This window comes from Labeo rohita, chromosome 20 (genome assembly GCF_022985175.1).
Source record: "Labeo rohita strain BAU-BD-2019 chromosome 20, IGBB_LRoh.1.0, whole genome shotgun sequence".
NCBI lineage: Eukaryota > Metazoa > Chordata > Actinopteri > Cypriniformes > Cyprinidae > Labeo > Labeo rohita.
In genome coordinates, this window is record NC_066888.1 from 22,542,829 (window position 1) to 22,565,377 (window position 22,549).

General features: G+C 35.6%; 2 protein-coding genes across 6 annotated transcripts; both read right to left on the reverse strand.

The window, feature by feature from the left end:
* Positions 1–40: 40 nt before the first annotated feature.
* On the reverse strand, positions 41–9,442 carry znf395b (zinc finger protein 395b). 4 transcript variants are annotated; one of them, XM_051138629.1, is made up of 10 exons: positions 9,357–9,442; positions 7,786–7,902; positions 7,537–7,688; positions 7,222–7,328; positions 4,562–4,761; positions 4,347–4,447; positions 3,957–4,197; positions 2,480–2,605; positions 1,386–1,504; positions 41–1,270 (listed from the first exon to the last, which is right to left on the reverse strand). In XM_051138629.1, the coding sequence occupies exons 2-10, from the start codon at positions 7,852–7,854 to the stop codon at positions 1,159–1,161; spliced, it is 1,227 nt and encodes a 408-aa protein (XP_050994586.1). In that variant the 5' UTR covers positions 7,855–7,902; positions 9,357–9,442; the 3' UTR covers positions 41–1,158. The 4 variants fall into 4 exon arrangements, with proteins under 4 accessions (XP_050994586.1, XP_050994589.1, XP_050994587.1 ...); XM_051138632.1 differs by having other exon boundaries at positions 2,464–2,605; positions 9,357–9,414; XM_051138630.1 differs by lacking the exon at positions 9,357–9,442 and adding an exon at positions 8,170–8,272.
* A 1,917-nt stretch (positions 9,443–11,359) lies between these two features.
* On the reverse strand, positions 11,360–20,029 carry LOC127182583 (membrane progestin receptor beta). 2 transcript variants are annotated; one of them, XM_051137907.1, is made up of 5 exons: positions 19,891–20,029; positions 15,763–15,882; positions 15,171–15,327; positions 14,678–14,753; positions 11,360–12,346 (listed from the first exon to the last, which is right to left on the reverse strand). In XM_051137907.1, the coding sequence occupies exons 3-5, from the start codon at positions 15,299–15,301 to the stop codon at positions 11,918–11,920; spliced, it is 636 nt and encodes a 211-aa protein (XP_050993864.1). In that variant the 5' UTR covers positions 15,302–15,327; positions 15,763–15,882; positions 19,891–20,029; the 3' UTR covers positions 11,360–11,917. The 2 variants fall into 2 exon arrangements, with proteins under 2 accessions (XP_050993864.1, XP_050993863.1); XM_051137906.1 differs by lacking the exons at positions 11,360–12,346; positions 14,678–14,753; positions 15,171–15,327; positions 15,763–15,882 and adding an exon at positions 16,211–19,058.
* Positions 20,030–22,549: the final 2,520 nt, after the last annotated feature.

Here is a 22,549-nt window from a genome sequence, read left to right on the forward strand (position 1 = left end):
CTAATACAACCACATGTAAAGAACGAACTAGCAGATAATCTTTCAGTGTACTTTACAGTATTCTGCATATAAATGTACGGTTTTTGTGTGTAGACATCTTGGTTTTGTGAATATTTTTCATTTCAAACACATTCTGCAAGCATCTTTGGAAAGTGAGTTTTCTTTTAATCCTTTCCACTTGTACATGAAATGCACACAAAAGGCCAATAAAATAATTTTACGATTGTTCTTGTTATTTGTCATGCACAAATGACAAGCTTTTGAAATTTGCATATTTTATCTTGTGTGTTTTTAATCGTACATAATATCTTTTTGTTTTTCAATATGATGTTACGCTTTCAAATCCTTTTAGATGTCATAAATGTTCCAGCGGATGTTCCAGTATTGTACAAGACCTTACAATTTTTTTTGGAAGGATGACAAGAAACGTACAAAAGGAAACAAGCCCGTTCTATACTCCGGGCAATATTCAGTCAAGCTCCCTTTAACTCTTTGCAATAGCACTTTGGTATTCAATCAAAAGGTTATAGCTGCACTTTATCTCCATCGGACGACATACTTTGGCCACCGATGTGGCCAACAACATTCACATCTTTCACCCATCACCACTGTAGCTTTATATCTGGCAGTTTAGATTGATTAGGAAGCGCTATGGCATACGACCTTAGTCAAACCTCGCGAAACTTAAAAGTTGTGACTAAATTCAGAGTAAATACGTTGAAAAAAAGACAATACGTGACATTACACTGTTACACCTCTCGGGCTAACAAAACAGCAATAGAAAAACATTATGAAAATGCTCAAAGCAATACATTGTCCACAGTATACAAAAATCAACAATCACTTAAATATCTCAGGTATGGATGAAGTGCAGGACTGGGGGTAGAAAAACACCTTGATCAGATACAGGATTACACTTTAGTCTCGTGAGAGGGCAGAATTCAACTTTGAGGGGTCGGGATCCTACTACTCCACAGTCTCGACAGCTAGTACCAGCGTTCACTTTTGTGGGAAAACAACAAGAACACTTTCAACTCTGGTAGGAAAACAAAAAAAGGTAGAAAAGTGAAAAGAGGGGTCCTCTACAGTGCAGGAAATAGTTGGAGGAAAGAAAGAAAATGGAGATTCTTCCTTGTCTCCTAAAGTCTTTTTTGTCTTTTAGTCGGGGAACCGCTGACAGGCTTTCTTCCAGCGACAGGCGGTGCACCACTGGTCCCTACGCTCCACGCCATACACTTTTCGGCACTTTTTGGCCTCACCTCGGCCCTTCCTAAAGACACGAAAAGCATAAACATACAGGGAAAAAATTAAAACGTGCAGTTGTTATCTTATTACAGAATGATGTAACTACAGATAGCAGCATTTAACAGAGCATGGCCTAATACCTGAATGAACAGTGCCCTCTGGAGGGAGATGCACTCATGGTCTGTGATCTGGTGGGGGCGCTGTTCCTCTGTAGCCACTGCTCTCCAACACTCACTGACCGGCTGCGAGATGCTGGAATCTACAGATCAACATAGTAATGAAACGACAGATGGCATAAAGTGTTTTTTTTAACCCACTAATTTTTTTGGAATCCCAATAAATCATAAACAGTCTCCAGATTTCAGATTTCTCCCTAAGTACACATCATCGTAAGGAGAAATTCACGCCTATTTGTGACACAGCCCTGAGATTTGGAGATGTCAGTGCCAAAGAGGCATTACAAGTGTTGTGATGCACCAACGAACACAGGAGTCTCCATAGACTCCCTCTGTCTGAACCGCTGAGGACACTGTGGTTAAATTTCACTTTTGAAGGAAACGGTAAGATCCCCTTTATGTTTAGGGATCAATAACAATGCTTTGTGTGTGTACGTCAGCTTCAGACAAAGTAAGAACCACACGTTTGTTTTCCAAATTTCCTTTCTGAAAGAGTTTCTTGGCACTCTGTAAGGCTAATGTTGCTAAAGCTACCACTGTCTCTTCCTGTTTTCACTGATGCTACCTTTAGGTGCTACCAAAATGATTGTAAATAGGAATGTGGTAGTTAAAAACTGCATACAAAAACAATGTGAAGTCGACCGCTTAAAATTGTCGAGCTCATAATCACAAATGGGACTTTTGGGAAAAGTTTGTGATAACACACAGTACCACCGTGAGACCAGCTATGTCATTATTTTTAATTGCGCCATGCTGTCATTTATTGCACAGTACAATCAGACTTTTAAACCTTTAAAATATAAGGATGAACACTGCTACTGAAAGCTTCTGACATTTTCAGTGCGTCTTTTGTTTTTGCTAGCTCTTGAAGCTCTACCCTCTTCTGAAACGGAGGCTGGGAGCACCAGCTCATTTGCATTTAAAGGGACAGAAAAGCGTTGGGGTATCTGTGGGGTATTTTGAGCTAAAACTTCAGATACACACTCTGGGGACATCAGAGACTTATTTTACATCTTGTAAAAAAAAAGGCATAATAGGTCACCTTTGAAATGCATCACCTGTGACGTTAAGTGCTTTTGGAGAGGCAGACCAACCTGAGGTTTCTGCTGGACATCACCAGATGGGGTCCAGCTACAAAAGGTGGGAGAGCCTGGAGAGACCGTCACCTGAATGGGCGCACAGGCCTGGAGAAAACAACACAGTGATGAGTAAAACAAAACATACTTTAACATCACAAAGCTTTTTAGCAAGATTTTGTTTGTTTTTAAAATGAATAATAAAGGGATAGTCCACACATTAATTGACTCGTTTTAGTCCTATGGGTTTGTCTTTAAGATGCCTTTATAACTTTTTTGGATCTTCTAAGTTTTGGATATGTTGACTTTTAGTGGACTTTAATTAAAAATATCATAATTTGTGTTCTGAAGATTAAACAGTCTTAATGGTTTTGAAACGTCAGGGTGAGTAAACAATGACAGAATTGTCAGGGTTCGACATTAAGCCCTGATATGTTCTTGTTCTTCATAACTCTTATACTTTTTTTTTTGGTGTAAATGTAATCCATTCTGAAACAACAGTCTCATCACTGCTCTATGATGTCTTACTAGCATATTTGTGACATTTGCTGTAAATTGATTTCTAGGACTCTTTTTAACTTTATAAAGAGCAATATACTTTATAAATAGCAATAGACTCCGTATGGTTGTTACCATTCAAATTAAATCAGAATCAACAAACTCCACTGCAGAAGAAACACTGAAGATGCATCGAAAGTGCCATTTAGATGTATTTACTCAGACTGTTTAATGAAGATAGGAGAGTCCATAAATGCATTTACACAGTAAATTTGCAAATGCAAAAATAATGTTATGAGATTAATGTTTTACTTTTTTTAACATGTAAATCTAAAATGTTGGACAAATGCAATGACACTTTTTTAAATATGAAACCAAACCACCAGTAGGTGGTGACAAGTCACTGTCTTAATGAGTGAGTCACTGATTCAACCAATTCGTTCAAATGGCTAATTCATTCAATAAATGACTGTCTTCATGAATGACTCACTGAGTCATTGACTCACCAGATTTGTTCAAAAATGCTGAATCATTCAGTAATGAACCACCGCTGTGTGTTGCTCAGAGATGTGTGACTGTTCTGTTGTGGCTTTGCTTAGAACTATTTTCGTTAGCAAAAACAGTCAGTAATGTGTTTAAAATGTAAGTCAGTTAATATTAACTACTTGTTTATAGAACTACTGTTGTATAAAATCAATGTCACATTTGCAATCGTGCTGGTGCTTGGTCGTGTGACCGTGTGATGTTTCTTACCTATATCATATGTTTTTTTCTACCGCAGTATGTTTATTCATGTTTATTTCTTTGCGTGTGCTGTTGCACCTATTAGTTTAGATTTTTCACTTGCCCCTACACAAAATCCACTTGTGCCGGACAAGTGGACAAACACTGATGTCGAGCCCTGACTATACTTTTAATTTCTAAACATCAGTTCCAGCCAATTATATCAGCCGATCTGTACCTGATAGAGATGTTCAGTGTGGATCTGCCACACGCTGCTTGGAGCTGATTGACTGAGTGGGCTTGACTGGACTGGAGCATCTTGGGGTCCTGGGGTGGACTGGCTTTGTGTGGAGCTGCATGACGTCCAGGCCCCGCTGGAGAAGGATGGAGCAGGAGATGGAGGTGCAGTTTCCTCATCTTCAGAGGAGACCTCTGTGTAGTAGAAGTCTTCCTCCCTATGCGACTGCTCTGAGCCCCCACTGTTCGGGAGAAAGCAAAATAAAACACATTATTTATAGGTTATTTGCAGGCCTAAAAAATAACGTAAACTTGAATAACTATACATGGTTTTTCATCATAACGTTCCACTCAGTTGTTCCAAGAGGTCAGTGTATGAGGACATACTCACCCCAGGTGAAGAATGCGAATGTGCCGTTTCATTCCAACCCGTGATGTCAGCACTTTCCCGCAACCAGGCCACAGACACCTGTATGCTCCCCTGGTCAAGCTCTGAGAATGAGAAAGAAAAACAAAGAGTGACTCACTTGTATTTTTAAAGCATCAGCTTAAAATGCTGTCTATTCACCCTCAGGTTCTGCTGTCTGACAGTTTTCTCATTCTCACCTTGCACCTCCTGGCCTCTGGCTCCTCACATGCGGCTTGGTCCAGCTCCATGTGCAGTCCTTCGTCTGTCGGTTGGCCCAGGCTTCTGTCCATCTCAGTGACCGATGGAGAAGGGGCTGGGCTGACATTGCCATGGTCCCAGCTCCAGTAACCACTGCTGCCGCTGTCCGACAGCTCACCTCCGCAACACTCCATGTCCCCTACAGACACAGACAAAAAAGGGGAAGTGTGAACAACACGGACAACCATGCAAAAATAAATTAATTGTTGGGGTGTGTGTAATACTGCTGAATAAAAAAGACAATAATTGTATAATTAAATGTTAAATAAAAAAGTTAAATTAATTAAAATATATATATGAGTGACAAAACCACAGAATTGGTAAATTACTTGCATAGTTGCATGTTGGACTGTGCAAAAAAATTAATATAATAACTACATATTTACATAATTAAATAAGTGTAAATTTAAGGTGAAATTATTCAGAGAAGCTTTTAAAAAAATTATTTGACTGACAATTTTTTTTTGTAAATTAATTGTTGGATTGGATGTTGGACTGTATAATAACAATGTTATATAATAATTAAATATTTACTTAATTTAACAAGTGTATAATTAAAGTAAAATGATTAAGACAAAAAATGAAAGATTGTTATTGTTAATTGTTAAATTACTCATTAGGCTGTCTGTTATAATGTATAATAAAAATCTAATATACACAACACTGTAAAAATTAAAAATTAAACAAGTATATAATTAGAAAGAAAAGAAATTAATAAAACTAAAATAATGAAAGAGTGACCTAACCATATAATTGCTAATTTAATTGTTGGGTTGTGTTTTATTCTATGTAATAAAACATATATAATATTATATTATATAATATTATACAACATTAAATAATACAACATTATTATATATGGCAACACTTTACAATAAGGTGTTATTTGTTAACGTTAGTTAATGTATTAACTAACATCAACGAACAATGAACACTACATTTATTACACTATTTATTAATCTTTGTTAATGTTAGTTAATAAAAATACAGTTGTTCATTGTTTGTTCATGTTAGTTCACAGTGCATTAACCAATGTTAACAAACACAACTTGTGATTTTAATAATGCATGAGTAAATTCTGAAATTAACATTAACTAAGCTTAAAAAATGCTGTAGAAGTATTGTTTATTCTTAGTGCATGTTAACAAATGTTAACTAACAAACCTTATTGTAAAGTGTTACAGAGAAATTAATAAAAAAAAAAAAGAAAAAAAAAAGAAAAAGTGACTAAACTATATAATTGCTAATATAATTACTGGGTTGTGTCATATTCTACGTAATGAAACATATATAATATAATGTTACATAATATAATCTTATATAATATAAAATTATTATATAATAATTATATATATTATTATATATAATACTTTGGAACACTTTACATTAAGATGTCATTTGTTAACATTAGTTAATGAACAATACATTTATTACACTATTTACTAATCTTTGTTAATGTTAGTTAATAAAAATACAGTCGTTCATCGTTTGTTCATGTTAGTTCACAGTGAATTAACTAATGTTAACAAACACATCTTGTGATTTTAATAATGCATTAGTAAATTCTAAAATTAACAATAACTAAAATAAATACATGCTGTAGAATTATTATTCATTCTTAGTTCATGTTAACTAATGTAGTTAACTAATGTTAACTAATGAACCTTACTGTAAAAAATGAATAAAACCAAAAAAAAGGAAAAAGTGACAAAAACGTATAATTTATTTATTACACACATAATATAACACAATTATATAATAATATATAATATTTTAATATAATAATTAAATAGTTATAAAATTAAATGAGTGCATAATTATAAAAGCAAAATAATAAAACACTAAAATTAAAATACTGACAAAACTATAGAATTGCTAAATTAATTCTTGGGTTGTGTGTTATTCTATAAAAAATATATAATAAGTATATAATTAAAAAGTACAAATAATAACAACACTTAAATGAGCAAAAAGTCTACTAAATTCTAAAAAGATTGACTCTGCAGTAGTTTGTCCAGCATACAATGTGAATTGTTCAGCGTTGGGCAAGTTGTGGTTTGCAAAGAAAACCAGTTCACCTGGTAGGAGGTCCCTCTTAAAAAATATATTTGAGTAACAAAACCACAGAATTGGTAAATTAATTGTTGCATGTTGGACTGTGTAAAAAATGTAATATAATAATTACATATTTACATGATTAAGTAAGTGTAAATTTAAGGTGAAATTATTCAGAAAAGCTTTTTAAATTTTTTTTTTTTTTTTTTCGTAAATTAAATGTTGGATTGGATGTTGGACAGTATAATAACAATGTTATATAATAATTAAATATTTACTTAATTTAACAAGTGTATAATTAAAGTAAAATTAGTAAGACAAAAAATGAAATGCAAATTACTCATTAGGCTGTTATAATGTATAATAAAAATCTAATATACACAACACCGTAAAAATTAAAAAAATAAATAAGTATATAATTAGAAAGAAAAGAAATTAATAAAACAACAAGAATGAAAGAGTGACAAAACCACATAATTGCTAATATAATTGTTGGGTTGGGTTGTGTTGGGCAAGTTGTGGTTTGCAAAGAAAACCAGTTCACCTGCTAGGAGGTCCCTCTGCGGGGGGCTCTGGACCACTGGACTGCAGGACAGACTGGTGAGCACCATTGCAGCCATGATCTCATCCATCTCCACTGACTCAGGACTTCTAGAATAAGGCAGAGAGTTAAAACTGTTTACACGCCTACATTACACTGCATTACAGATCTATGAAATAAGAACATAATGCCCACATCTTATATCACACAATATCCGCTCTAATACAGTTAGGGTTAGTCTAAAGTTAAGAAGGGCTGGCATTACATTATATTTATCAGACAACAAACTAAACGGACGAAATGGATCTGTAAGTTAACCTGTAAGGTAAGTCCACACCGGAAGACCGTGGGAAGGATAAAAGATGTGTTTGCTGTGCGTTTACATTGGCTGTCCATTCTGTCCCAGCTCCTGCATTCAGCTTCTTCTGCACACCCACCCCTCCTCCCTGCCCACAACACTGCATGTAGACCTGCAGGATTGGAAACAATCAATTACACACAGACTATTCACACTTTACATCTATGTATGAGTTAGAAGGGCTATATATCATGCATTATGACACATACCAATTCGTCCTGCCCGTCTGTGCCCATCGATATCGTGTTCAGTCCTGTTCTGGATCCCACCGCTGCCATGCTGTGCCTCTCAGCTAAACAGTCGGCGCTGGCTCTCCGCACAAAAAGCTAGAAATCATGAAAAAGCATGTTAAAACAACGTGCATTTACAGTACATGTTTCAATCTAAACGCAAAGCGTTCATAACAACTCACAAGCTCAGCCAAAGCGCCACGAGGCCATAAAAGCGTGCAAAATAATAAATAAATAATTAAATTTACAAGCAACACCCTCTGTTAAAAACTAAAGCACTTATACGACTTTTAAGGTAAATTAATTACTCACGTGAGGGACGTACATGAAAAAGACAACTATGTAATGTAACAATAAAAATACCTTTATCGAATACACGGATAGATTTTTGCATACAGATAAGCAGCGCAGTCGGATATTGCTCGGTGCCTTTACTTTTTTTAGGGCAACACACCCCCTGACTGTGAGCCTCTCAGATACTGTAACTCCGGATTTAGGGAGTGAAATCACTGAGAGATCCAAATCCCGCATCGGAATCAGGATTCATTTTAGTGACTCGTGTTTAGAATCTATCCACTCAAAAGAATCGTTCACTGATTCATTCAGAAACTCCATCCCTGCAATGTGCATACTATCCACCCTATCTGCCCTAAATAGTATTGAAAATCACTACTATCACATAGAATTTAGCATGGATATGCACATTGGGATGTAGGCCATAGGTCACTGCAGGCGAGACGTTTACTAGTGATTCGATGAATCATTCACTCAACTGATTCGTTAGAATCCACCAATTCCAATTCGACAAAATACCATCTATTTGCAATATAATACGACTTTTTGTCTTTTTAAAACGTATTTACCGGCTCATATCCGCTTTTATACTTCTCTGTTGATTCTTGTCTCGATCCCAGCTGACAGAAAATAAAACGCATCATTCACTCAAAGCCAAAGCCGACAACAAAGCCTATGCGTAAAATGTTTCCTCACAAACACTTTGCATTTTCTTCAGGAAATGCTATTCTAGTTTGAATATTCGGGAGAGCTAAATTAAACTGTGCCGTTTGTTTAATCCAGGTCCATACTTTAGCTTGGACTCTCTCAATGGGCGTTTACATCCAGCAAAAAACATCCTTCCCACTGGGGACGGAAGCTGCGCTCTGATTGGCTGATTCGGTTCCCCGAAGGACACACCTTCGCTCAACAACGTGTGCGTACACGAGTTTCTGCTCAACCCCCGTTAATGTACACAATCCAATAGGCAAAACAACAGACAGTTGCAATAAAATAAATAACATTTGTACACATTATTTTTGAAAATGCAGATATAAAAAAGCATTAAACCGCATGCATTAAATAGCCACACTGAACGGTTCATTTTAAACAGCGAATTTTCTCGACACCACCGTGGTAGGATTAAAATCTGTACAGTTCACATAAACACCGGCTACATGATTATATTGGGAAAAGTCTGTAAATATGCAGTAAAATAAATACACTGAATATCTGTCATAACGTCACCAAAAAGCCGGCTTGTTTAAGAATATTACCTTGACTGTTTTCGTAGGGAGAGATGCCGCTGCCTGCTGCTCACCCGCGCTTCTCCGCCGTCAGTTCAGTCAGTCTGGGAGGGGGGGCTGTGCGTCGCGTTTGCGCAGCTTACGTGCCCTCATATTACTCAGTTATGCCGAATGACAGCTGTTTACTGCAAGATTTCAATATTCGTAGTATTATTACACAATTTTAGCACTGTGCGAGGTTTATTTATTGCATTTTTACTTTGGTGTCTGATGTCTGCTGCTGGTCATATATGTTATCCCACAACCAAAAAACATATTTAAAAAGCATTTAAGTATTCAAATCCTAAATGTTTACTAAGATCCTTTTATTTTCTGTTGAATCCCACAATAATATTTAAAATATATCAGTAAGCTTAATACATATAAAATCATCATTTAGTGGGTACCTGAAATTGGGAAGTGGCTGTCCCGAACCCCGAACTTATGAAAATGATATTTTCTTTGTAAATGATAAAACTTTATGTTAAAAAAAAAAAGTGTCTTGCATTTTTATGTCACTACCGAAACTGGCTGAGATTGATTTTAACTACACCCCTACGTTTATAATCAGGGAATATTTATGTGTCACTCTCTCTCATAGATACATAGTGAGTAGGTAGGTCTCATCATTTTGAGGTAAATGTGTTCTGTGTGTAACTTTAAAAATCTGTGTGTAACTTGTCACTACTGAACACCATTTTTCTATAATTAAACACTTTTTGTTTTTCCATAACATTTAGTTTTTAGATGTGTACAACTGTTCAGAACTGTGCTAGATAACCATGTGCTGATTTGCATCTTCGAGTTAGCTTCAAAAGTATCTAAAATTGTCACTACTGAAACAATTACGATCAAAACATTTGGTGAAGTTTCAGTAGTGACATCTTTTTTTTTTTCTTCTTTTTTTTTTTTTGGGCGTTACCCTATAAAAAGGTCACTACTGAAACAGTTAGGATCAAAACATCTGGTGAAGTTTCAGTAGTGGCATCTTTGGTTTTTTTGGGTATTACCCCATAAATTGGTCACTACCGAAATAGTCACGACCAAAACATCTGGTGAAGTTTCGCTAGTGACATCTTTTTTTTTTTTTTTTTTTTTTCTTTTTTTTTTGGGCATTACCCTATAAAAAGGTCACTACCGAAATATTTGGTGAAGTTTTGGTAGTGACATCTTTGTTTTTTTTGGGTATTACCCATAAATTGGTCACTACTGAAATAGTCATGACCAAACCAAAACATCTGGTGAAGTTTCGGTAGTGACATCTTTGTGTTTTTTTGGGTGTTACCCTATAAAATGGTCACTACTGAAACAGTTAGAACCAAAATATTTTGTGAAGTTTCGCTAGTGACATCTTTTTTTTTTTTTTTTTGGGGCCCTATAAAAAGGTCACTACCGAAATATTTGGTGAAGATTCGGTAGTGACATCTAAAAATTGTCACTAGCAGTCATGAGCAAAACATGTCATCATTGTTTCGGTAGTGACAAAAGGGAACACATAATCCTTTATTTGGGGGGAATTTAATTTTAATTAAAAAAATTGTGTACAATTTTTTTGTGTTTTAGTATGTTTTAGTATGTGTGTTAAAATTCTGTAATGTGATGTGGTTGCTACAAAAACATTCACCAAAACTGTCATAACCAAAACATGGGATATTTTGTCAAAAATAAAGTATACTCAATATACTGTTTGGTTCAATGTATAATGTAAAAATAAATAAATATATATATATATATATATATATACTAACAACTACTATATTTGTAATATATACAAACATATAATATATCACCTGCAATATTAGTCTGTTGTATCATGTTTCACTCTTACAAAAATTGAAACATAAAAAAACATGTATTATGAGTCAAATGATAATTTTACTTTTTTTTAGGTCAAAATATTGCTTTTATTTTCATATGTAATATACATGATAAAAAGAATACCACAATAATAATTATTTCATTTTTTTAATAATATATACGTGTGCGTGGATAGACAGACAAATAGACAGATAGATATATATGGCACTGTATTTGCATGCAGCATTAAGTAATTCTAAGTGAAGTGTCCAGTTTAGACAGCATTCCGCAGCTCCCAAAACAGTCCACTGACATGACCTTTCACCTACATCATTTGCTCTGTTTTCTAAATATACAGCATTGTGTATTTGCAAACAGACATTTGGAAGAAAGCGTTCATCATGTAATGATGTCTGGGGATTATAAGCTTTCTTCTGTCGGCGGCCGTGCCCGACGGACTTCATCCTCCAAAGGGGATTTTAGGTCTGGACAGCACAAGCATGTTGGGTTTCAGTCTCTGAATCCAGACTGGGTATTGGCTCGAGGCATTGCATCATGTGACTCACACTGACCTACAATAACCCAGACATGGTCGGCTTCCTTTATAGTTTCAGATGAAGTTGCGGCAATGCAAGAATGGATATTTTTATCAGTTCACATGATAAAAAGCAATAAATACAAAACTATTCATTTTTAACAACATGTGTTGCAAAATGTGAATAAATACAAATAATGCATTGTAAATTTTCGTCATACTAGAAATGTTTGTCTGGAATGGGAGGGACTGCCTCCTTAGCAATACCGCTCATATCAACCACGGTGTCTGTATCAGACAGAGGCATTACGTTCTTCTGACTTTTGGTTTTCCAGTTCACTGCAGCATAGACAGCAGTCGGTTCTGAGTCGGTTGAATGTTGAGGTAAAGCGTTAGGCTGCTCCACTGCCTGCTTGTTTACTGGTTTGTTGAGGGCTGAGACAGAGTGATTACCATCAGGCTTTGTCATTGCTGGGGAAGGGCTCTCATTCTCCCCTTCAGCTTTGTCAGATGGAGGCTGTAATGGAGGCTCACTAATGCACTCATAAGGATTTTCCTCATTCAGTTCAGCCTCCACGAGCGAGTATATATGATCAGTTAGATCCTTGGCATCTGCCGTATATTCAACACTCTGGGGCTCAGGTAGTTTCTGTAACACGGACATTAGTTGTGAGAATATTAATTAATTTATTATTTAGTTTTTTTCATGTCACATACTATAACTTTTAGGCTGGTCCTATTAAAAAAAATCTTTAAAAAATCATTAGCTTTCTCTGTCTGCTTTCCATTAAAGTGTCATTTCCTTTAGAAGATTAATCCAATAACTCTTTGGAAATTACTTATCCTCTCTTGCTGATTCGCTGCAATTTACCACTAAATGATTTTAATTGACCATAATAGGATGGATATGGTTCAACAGTGTATTGCAAATGGTCTCATAGCAGAAAAAAGTTTCTTCCACTTAAAGCAAATTGTCTTGCACTATTCAGCTTTTGTGCTCATGCACTATTCAAAAATTCTTTGGCTTTCCAAAGAACCCTTTCCAACAACGACTGTATGATTTTGGGATCCAAAACTGAGGGACTCATATGCAACTATTACAAAAGGTTCAAACCCTGACTGATGCTCCAGAAGGAAACCCGATGATTATAGAGCCGGGGGTGAAAACTTTTTGAATTTGAAGATCAGGGTAAATTTAACTTATTTTTTCTTCTGGGAAACATGTAATCTTCTGTAGCCTCTGATGGGCAGTACTAAATGAAAAAATATGATATTAAGGCAAAATAAGAAAAATGTACACATCTCAATTCTGTTCAAAAGTTTTCATCCCTGGCCCTTAATGCATGGTTTCTCCTTCTGGAGCTTCAGTGAGCGTTTGAACCTTCTTAATAGTTGCGTATGAGTCCCTCAGTTGTCCTCAGTGTGAAAAGATGGATCTCAAAACCATACAGTCATTGTTGGAAAAGGTTCAAATACACAAAAATGCTGGAAAACCAAAGAATTTGTGGGACCTGAAGAATTTTTCTGAAGAACAGCAGGCAGTTTAAATGTTCAGGACAAACAAGGGACTCATGAACAATAAACACAAAAATCACTAAACAAAACAAAACAAAACAAAAATCCTTCAGGTAACAACACAGTATTAAGAATCAAGGGGATGTAAACTTTTAAACCGGGTGATTTTTATAAATTTAACTATTATTTTCTCTTGTGGACTATATGTAAACATCTTTTATGTAAAATATCTTACTCAGGTCAGTACTAAATAAACAATAACATGCATTTTGTATGTTCCTTTTTATTTTACATATCTCCAAGAAAAACAGTTCACAGATGAATGCAGTAAATGGGTGCCGTCAGAATAGTTCAGCTAATAAAACATCGAAATAATCCACCAGCCTCAAGTAATGTAAGCAATCCACAAGGTGAGTGTTTGTTTTACACAAATCCATATCCAAACAATTTCTTTTGGCTAGAATACAAGTCCTCTATGCATAATATTGCTTTCGAAAGAGTCGTCTCATCATTTACGAGCAAAAACGGTCCAAAACAGCATTATTGTGGATTATGGACTGGTATTTTGTCCAGAAGCGATGGTTTAAAGTTAAAACACTTTAATTAATTGGAGTCATGTGAATTACTTGTGGATTATTGTATTGTTTTTATCAGCTGTTTGGACTCTCCTTCTGACGGCACACATTCACTTCAGACGAAACCTCTGTATAGCAAATTTGGGAGTTAATTATTCTTTTAAATAATATTTTGACTTGAATAAAATCAATTTAGATGTAGTTTGTGTCTTCATCAAATCAGATCTGGAGAAATATCTCCAAAAAGTTCACCAATGAATGCGGTGAATGGGTACCGTCAGAATAATAGTTTAAATAACTGATAAAAATATCAAAATAATCCACAAGCTGTTTGCTTGTTAAACACAAATCCATCATTAAAGACATTTTTAACTTCAAACCATTGCTACTGGCTAGAATACAAGTCCTCTGTACATAATAATGCTTTCGAAAGAATCATCTTGTCTGAATCAGGAGAGAACTATGCACAGATCAAGCATCATTTACAAGCAAAAACAATCCAAAACAGCATTATTGTGGATTATGGACTGGTATTTTGTCCAGAAGCTATGGTTTAAAGTTAACACTTTAATTAATTGATGCACTGGAGTCTGTGCACTGTGAATTACTTGTGGATTATTGTGATGATTTTATCAGTGCTTGGACTCTCATTCTGACAGTACCCATTCACTGCAGAGGATCCACTGATAAAATTTTAATTTTTGTGAGTTATTTATTTCGTTAAATAATATTTTGACTTGAATAAAATCAAGTAGATGTTATCAAGTGAAGCACAATTTTTAGGCAACCTGACAACACTGAACAATAACCCATTGAAGCAATAGCCATGCGTAATACTGATTTGTATAATGTATTCTGACAATGAGTTTTGTCTTATGTCAGTGTCTTACATTTTGTTGAGGGGCGGATGGAATATTCGTTTTCTCTTGTCTGTGCAAATGCCTGGGTGAAAAACTGTCAGACATACTGGAGACATAAAAAAAGAAAAGTCAATATTTTAAATGTTATAGATATACAGTAGCATCCAACTTGTATCCTGTTTATTTTCCTGATATATTTTTTGCATGGTGTCTGCATGCAAACATGATGTTAACAGTCCATCTTTGTGGTTTACATAAACACAAAGGTACTGGAGTTGACAAACAGGTCTCTACTTTTCTTACAATAACAAACTTTAATGTTATTCACACTGCGTGACTTGGGCACTTGGTGACTTGTGCTTCTGAACCTGTCATTGCACATTCCACCCATTTACTCAGCATTTTGTTACAATCACTCCCTTCCCCTGGGTGTGTTTTGAAGTTGTAATCATGACCAAATTCCTAAGTATGCATATAAATATACATAAAAAAGCAAACGAAAAAGAGAAAATTAGAGACTTACCTAAAACAGCTTGTACATAGGCTGTAGACTGTGACATAAATGATGATGAAGAGCACTGACACAATACCAATCTGAAGGGAGGAAGAACAATCTGATAACCAGGTGACCAGACCCTCCTCAACAGGAGCCATCACTCTTCATACAGTTTCTGTAATGACTAAAATGTAACAATAGAAGGAAAACAAAATCAATATTTACAACAGGTGATATTCTCAGTGAGATTGTTGATGGGCCAATGTGTAAAAGTAATGAAACTGAATATAACGTAAGCAGGTATTACAGTTCTATGACTGCACAGGTGAGTACTTGTACAAGTCACACCTCTCTTTCATGTTAACACAGACAGGTGTTACTACAGTGTTAAATGTATTAATATTTAAAAAATGTAATGAAACACAGTAGCGGATGAAAAGTAATGTCAAAAAGTATTAAAAAGTAATACCAAAAGCGGTACCAAAATGTACTTAAGCATACAGATCTTTCAAATGAATATTCATACACATTGTACATCATCGGTGGGAGATCTGTCAGAAGCTAATACTTATAAACAGCCTACTTCTGCCAAAAAGAATAAAAGAGAATGTCCCCTTACCTTTGACATCAGTTACACGACCCTAGATCACCCGTCATCATCTTATCTTGACTGACAGCAACACACTGATCCAACAGGGATTTCACACTTCCTCATTCTGGATTCCTGTCACTCCTGTGCCTAATCCATACATCCCTCAATAGAATCAACTTCTTTTGCCTATTTGTTTATTCAGTTAGATTAGCTGTTTAATTTAATGATAAAGTATTGTTTCTCAATACTTATTTAGATTTTATTTATATATAAACAATGTTAGTTCTGATTTGACATTTACATAATTAAAATAAAAATAGTTTCAGTTCATGAATGGAACACTGCTGCCTCCTAATGGACAAATTGATGTATGACAAACTGTGTTTCAAGAGTGTGACTGATCCTTGCACCAGAGCTAGACCAATAGATGTATGACATAGAATTTTAACTTTTTACTTACAAATAATAAGTCTCATTGAACTTTCTTAACTAAAATCACCAAACTCACCAAAGATTTATTACTTGGATTTTAATGTAAACATTTTTTAAAGTACAAAACAGTATCTAATGCACATTTTGTGTTTAAGCACCAGGGTTAAACTGAGGTAGAAATGATTGTTATGACATCAATAAAGTACATTATACATCAAAAGGGGGAAAAAGGAAAATATATTTCAAAAGCTCATTTGTTCAGGAGAATAACAGTGCAGTCTACCAGTCAAAAGTCTTTGAACAGTAAGATTTTTAGTTTTTTAAAGAATTCTCTTCTGCTCATCAAATATTTTTACTATTTCAAATAACTGCTATATTCTATTTGAATATATTTTAAAATGCAATTTATTCCTGTGATCAAAGCTAAATTTTCATCATCATTACTCCAGTCTTCAGAGTGTCACATGATCCTTCAGAAATCATTCTAATATGCTGATTTGCTGTTCAAGAATCATTTATTATTATTAATATTATTATTTCAGGATTCTTTGATGAATAGAAAGATCCAAAGATCAGCATTTATCTGAAATAAAAAGCTTTTGTTACATTATACACCATTCAAAATCTTGGAGTCACTATAGTTATTTTATTTATTTCAGATAAATTCTGTTCTTCTGAACATTCTATTCATCAAAGAATATATTATTCACCTGAAAAAAAATCTGCTCAGCTGTTTTCAGCATAATAATAAATGTTTTTTAAACAGCAAATCAGAATATTAGAATGATTTCTGAATGATCATGTGACTGGAGTAATGATGCTAAAATTCAGCTTTGAAATTACAGGAATAAATTAAATTTTAAAATATATTTAAATAGAAAACAGTCTTTTCAAATAGTAAAAATATTTCAGAATTTTTCTGTTTGTGCTGTACTTTGGATTAAATAATGCAGGCTTGGTGAGCAGAAGAGTAACCTTACTGTTACGTATAAAAACCTTGTTCAAAAACCTTTTTAATTAAATTTTATCAGTGTCATATTTTATGTTTTGGTGTTTTGCTGCTCTAATTTATTTTTTAATTCTTAAACTTTATTTTTTCTAGGTTTAAATCAGATTTTCACTACCAGATTTACCTAGACTGTTGGACTCCACAGTATATAACAACACACCCTGACAGCAAAGTATTTAGGCAGGACATTTCTGGTGCTATTTCAGATGGTATTTCGATTTTCGGAAGACAGTTTGTATACTCTGTTTGAATGTTCTATAATATAAACAAGAAGCAAACAAGAGTTGATCCATTCCTCCACCACAACACCGTTGCCTGACAACGCTAAGTGCAAAATAAAAGTAGCCTCTTTGTTCCCCTTATCCCTCACCCCTCCAAATCTCCCTCATTCTAATTTGGGCCAAATCCAGCTTTACTCCTTAGTTTGAATGTTTTTGCCTTCAAAAAACAGTTTCATGTAAACAGGCCAGTTATGCAAAACCATACAGTACTGGATCTCAAGAGGAATGTCAGCTAAGTGGTAGATTATCCTCAGTGGTGAAATTATTTGTAGGAAAAACCCATTTAGTGTTTAAGTTTGATTTGATTTGTAAAATCATTTTTTAGTTAATACATATAAGCTGCCTCCCTGAGACTAATATCTGCGATCTGAGATTGTGGGACATTTAAAATAAAAATAGAAAGAAAAGACATCCCATTACAATTCTAATAATAAATGCACTAAAATATATTAATAAATACCTCTTGGTACTACAATATATAACTAAGCAAATATGCTTTGTAAAATTGCTTTCAGTCTTTTTTCTTCAGTTGCCTTTGCACCGCTCCCCTCATAAGAACTGCAGTCAGAACACTGCACAGCACCAACAAGAAGAACGATCCTCCAGCCAGCATAATAAAGTGTTCTCCATGCACATCCACAACAGACTCCCGATGCACCAGGAAGTCTCTAAACATTGCTTCCAGCTGGCACATAGTACACATGGCCAGGAAGATATGAAAGATCTGATGTCCGTGGCCCACAATGTCACATCTCCCTGGAAAGAAGCGCTCAGGAACAGGGCAAGAGAAAAACAGAGCTGCTAACATGAAAAACACCACTTGCAGGGCATGAAGCACCAACACCGGTTCGTCCCAAGATTTGGTGACCAGGCGGTGTGCGACGGGGCTAATGTCGAGCAAGTACGCCAGGCTAGTGGGAATAATCTGGCAGATCTTCCGGCGGGGTGGGTATGGACGGCGGTAACGGAATTTGGCGTAGCAGCAACTGGTGCAAGACAACCAGGCCAGGACCGCAGCACCAGGCAGAAACACAACACCCACTAGGCTGTGCCTCCATACTGGCTCTGAACAGTAAAAATAGTGGCCTAGTGAGCAGCCATACTGGTAGACAGCTACACCGACGTAGTCTACGAAAAAGAGGGAGTAATGGGATAGCTCAGAGTGCGACTGCAGCAGATGGGCGGCCACGCTGAAACTGAGGTAGGTAAGTGATGACAAAACATACAAAAACAAAGGCAAAGATGCCACATTGAGCGTCAGCCCCCATGTCCCTGCAAATAAAGAAAACTGGAGTAGAATGGCAGGGATTGCCAGCAGGTGTGTCCACACATTGAGCGACTCATTGTGGCATTGAAACAGGCTACAAAAGTAGCTCCGCCATTCCTGATGCACCGGACGATAGCCTGACAAGATGTAAGGTTCACGAAACAGGCTCGGCACATCAGAGGCGAGGACAGTGGCTTGAGGTAAAGGTAGACGGGGCAACCAGTTCGACAAGTGTGGTAACTGACCCAGCTGCTGTATGCTCAAAGTCAGCGTACTCAGACGGCCCAAAACTCCACTTGACATGGTGAAACTCTGGATCAGTGTCAAAAATGAGCTGCAACGAGAAAACAGCACGAGGATAAATAATACTGACAAATCAGCATGCCATGATTCAAACCTCTGCCACACAAAGAGCCAATTCTTGCTGAACTAAAACGCTTATGCTTGATAAGTTAATAACTGGCCTGGTTGAACTGATCATTGTATACTCACATTGTTCTCTGTGCTCTTGTGTCAAACCAGCATTTCTATATTCTATAACACTTGGTGCGAAAATGCTGTCTAGATAGGGAGCTCACTATGTTTTGAGACATTTATTCTTTGATTATCTTATATGTCCCTAGTGAAAAATAAATGTACTACAACGTATTTAAAATAAATGTAGTATACTACAAGTACTTTATAAAAACACCCTGCAATTCTACTTCTGGTATACTAAACTGGTATATTTAAAGTCTGCTAATTTTGTTCTTAATGCACTGTGTGGAAGTCCAACTAAAGATATATACAAAGTATATCTGATTGTACTAAAGTGGAACTATTGCAAGTATACTTTAAGGTACACTTTAAATGCATTTAAAGATATTATTGAAAGATCATATAATCCTCATCAACAGTGACATTCAAACACATTTTAGGCTTAAAACAAATGTGCATTGTGCACAAGCATTAATATAGATATAAATAAGAAATTAAAATCAGAGATAAACTATACTTTTAAACGTGCTTCATAAGGTAGAGACTATAATATGTGACACCGGAAAACATACTTTCAAAACACCGTAAACTATTTGTCTGCGTGGGAAAAGAAGAAAATCCTTACTTCCTATTTTTAGGTAAAAGGGAGTAAATAGTTATCGTTTTTGATATATATTAGAGCTCCTCACCTGTGCGGAACCGGTTAAAGTCACTCTTCGGTCTTCTCAGTTACTTTTTACACGATATAAGGGGTTTCATATCGACCCAAAGATTAAATCCGGTCCTCAGATTTTTTGCATTTTAACCTTGGCAACCGCACTGCGCCTGTCAAAGTCTCCACTGGACCTGTTGTGCCGGCTCCTTGTGAGTCTGGGCGGGGTTACAGATCACTAAAATGACTCAGTTCAGTTCACACGCAGACGTCACTCAGACTCAAATGTCTGAAAGAAAAAATCATGTAACTTCAAAAACACTACATTGTATAGTGGGCTTACATGATTAGAAAATCCACACAGTAAGTATTTTGATGTTTGAAGACTAGTTTTCTCAAAATAAAAGTAATTAAATAAACTAACCAACAGAAATCATGTTTAAATGTTAAATGATTCAAAAACACAAAATAAAATATTCGCCGCTAGATGTCATTAAAGCATTGATAATAGATAATAAATGTTTACGTTAAAGTCTACTTACATTAGATATTGTCAAATTGAATATTGCACATATTCTGGAAATATACACAGTTACAAGCATTTTGGAACAATATTGTACTATTTTTATCAGTTACCATCAGCCATCAGAAAAAATAGCCTATACTGGGGAGTAATGTGATACATATAACTTACATATTACATATTTAAAGGGGTCATCAGATGCCCATTTTCCACAAGTTGATATGATTCTTTAGGGTCTTAATGAAAAGTCTCTAATATACTTTGATTAAAAATTCTCAGTGGTTTTGTAAAACAACACCCTTTTACCTTGTCAAAATCAGCTCTGCAAAAATCATCTCATTCTAAGGGGTTGTTCCTTTAAATGCAAATGAGCTCTGCTCACCCCGCCCCTCTCTACTCTCTGTGGAGTGACCATCTTGTTTACTTTAGCTGCATTTAGCCGGATTTAGCTGCTAAACTTCCTAATTACCACGTTATAAGGAAAGGCCATCGCAAAGATTAATAAAAAAAACGCTTATACACACTTCTGCTGTAAGTGAAGCTGGTTCATGAATGATTCGCGCGAACATAGACGGATATATGTAGATCGGGAGGCGCATTCCATTCACAAACAAATGTAATCCACTGCATCTTCAGCGGCTCAGATGTCAGGAGTAAATGACGACCACTACATTCATTATTACATCCAGCAACACAACACCTCAATCGGAGATATTCTTGTCTAACTTACATCCCTGCTTCAGCATGAAACAAGGAAAGTTACTGGACTGTGACAGTTGGTCTGAGGTAAGAGCTCATGTCAATCAACTATTGTGGGAGCGGCCTCTGTCGGTGTGACGGCACACCGACAGGCATCTGAGAGCGGCTCGATTTGAAAAAGGGAATATTATTTTTACAGATTAATTAAAAACCACTGCATTAATGTTCAAACAACATGAAAAAGTGAAGTTTGCATCCGATGACCCCTTTAAAATACAAAATATGAGTACATGTATTTAATTTTAAATGGGTGGTAGTCAAATTACAGATACACCCAAAACGTATTTTTGATTACCTTTGTGCTTTTTTTTTTTTGTCTTTTACTTCATTTAAACATTACTGTAAACTGTAAAGTTCCTAAAAGGGTGTTTTTGCAGCGATGCCACAGAAGAACCATTTTAGTTTTTTTTTAGTACTGCCCTGAATAAGCTTTTTCACATATCATATCTTTATATACACTCCACAAGAAAAAATGGCTGAATTTATAAAAATTGCACCATTCAAACATTTACATACCCTTGGTTCTTACTTCTCTTTTGTTACTTTAATGATCTACGACTGTTTTCATATTGTTGTCCCTTGTTTGTCTTGCATTCCTTGGTTTTCCAGCATCTTCTGCATATGTGAATCCTTTCAAACAATGACTGTATGATTCTGAGATCCATCTTTTCACATTAAGGAAATATCAGAGACCTATACACAACTATAACCAAAGGTGGTTTTTTTTTTCAGATTGTCTGCATTTTTTTCATTCAAGAATTAATGTGGAAAACAGAGGAAAACCAAGTCCTATGTTTGGATGTCATTTTACTCTAGAGGACCCTTTGTTGTATACACCTTATTAGTAGCTATTCAAAAGCATTCTGAAAAATTTAGGTTGAGTGTGTAATCTAACAGAATATGTTACAAATTGCTTTTGAAGCATGTAATCTGCAGTGAAATACTTTTTAAAAGTAACCTTCCCAACCCTGTATACAGCAGTACATTTCAGTACTGTAACTTTAAAGGAGAGATGCTGGGTAGAATAACCACTACACCATCCAGTCACCTTTTATTTCATCACATCTGTTCTAAACAGTGAAAGTGAATTGTGATTAAATCTGTCATTCTGCCTAACATCTGCTTTGAAAGAAAACTACTCTTTGTTATTATACTGCTATTTATGGTGGAACTAAAGTTCTAGGCCTGTATTTAAAAAAGCAAAAACAGCCTTAAACAGAACTAATACCACCACTCAAACATATTGTATACGTGGGGGTATTAACTTTAAAATGCATCGACACTTTTCCAACATCTCCTCCGCAAATGCTGTTTTTTTTGTTAGCGCATGCGCAGCACCACCACTCTTTTCGCGCGAAATACTCACGCGGGCCGGGCGAATCTTCATTCTGTGGATATGATTGGACGTCGCAAC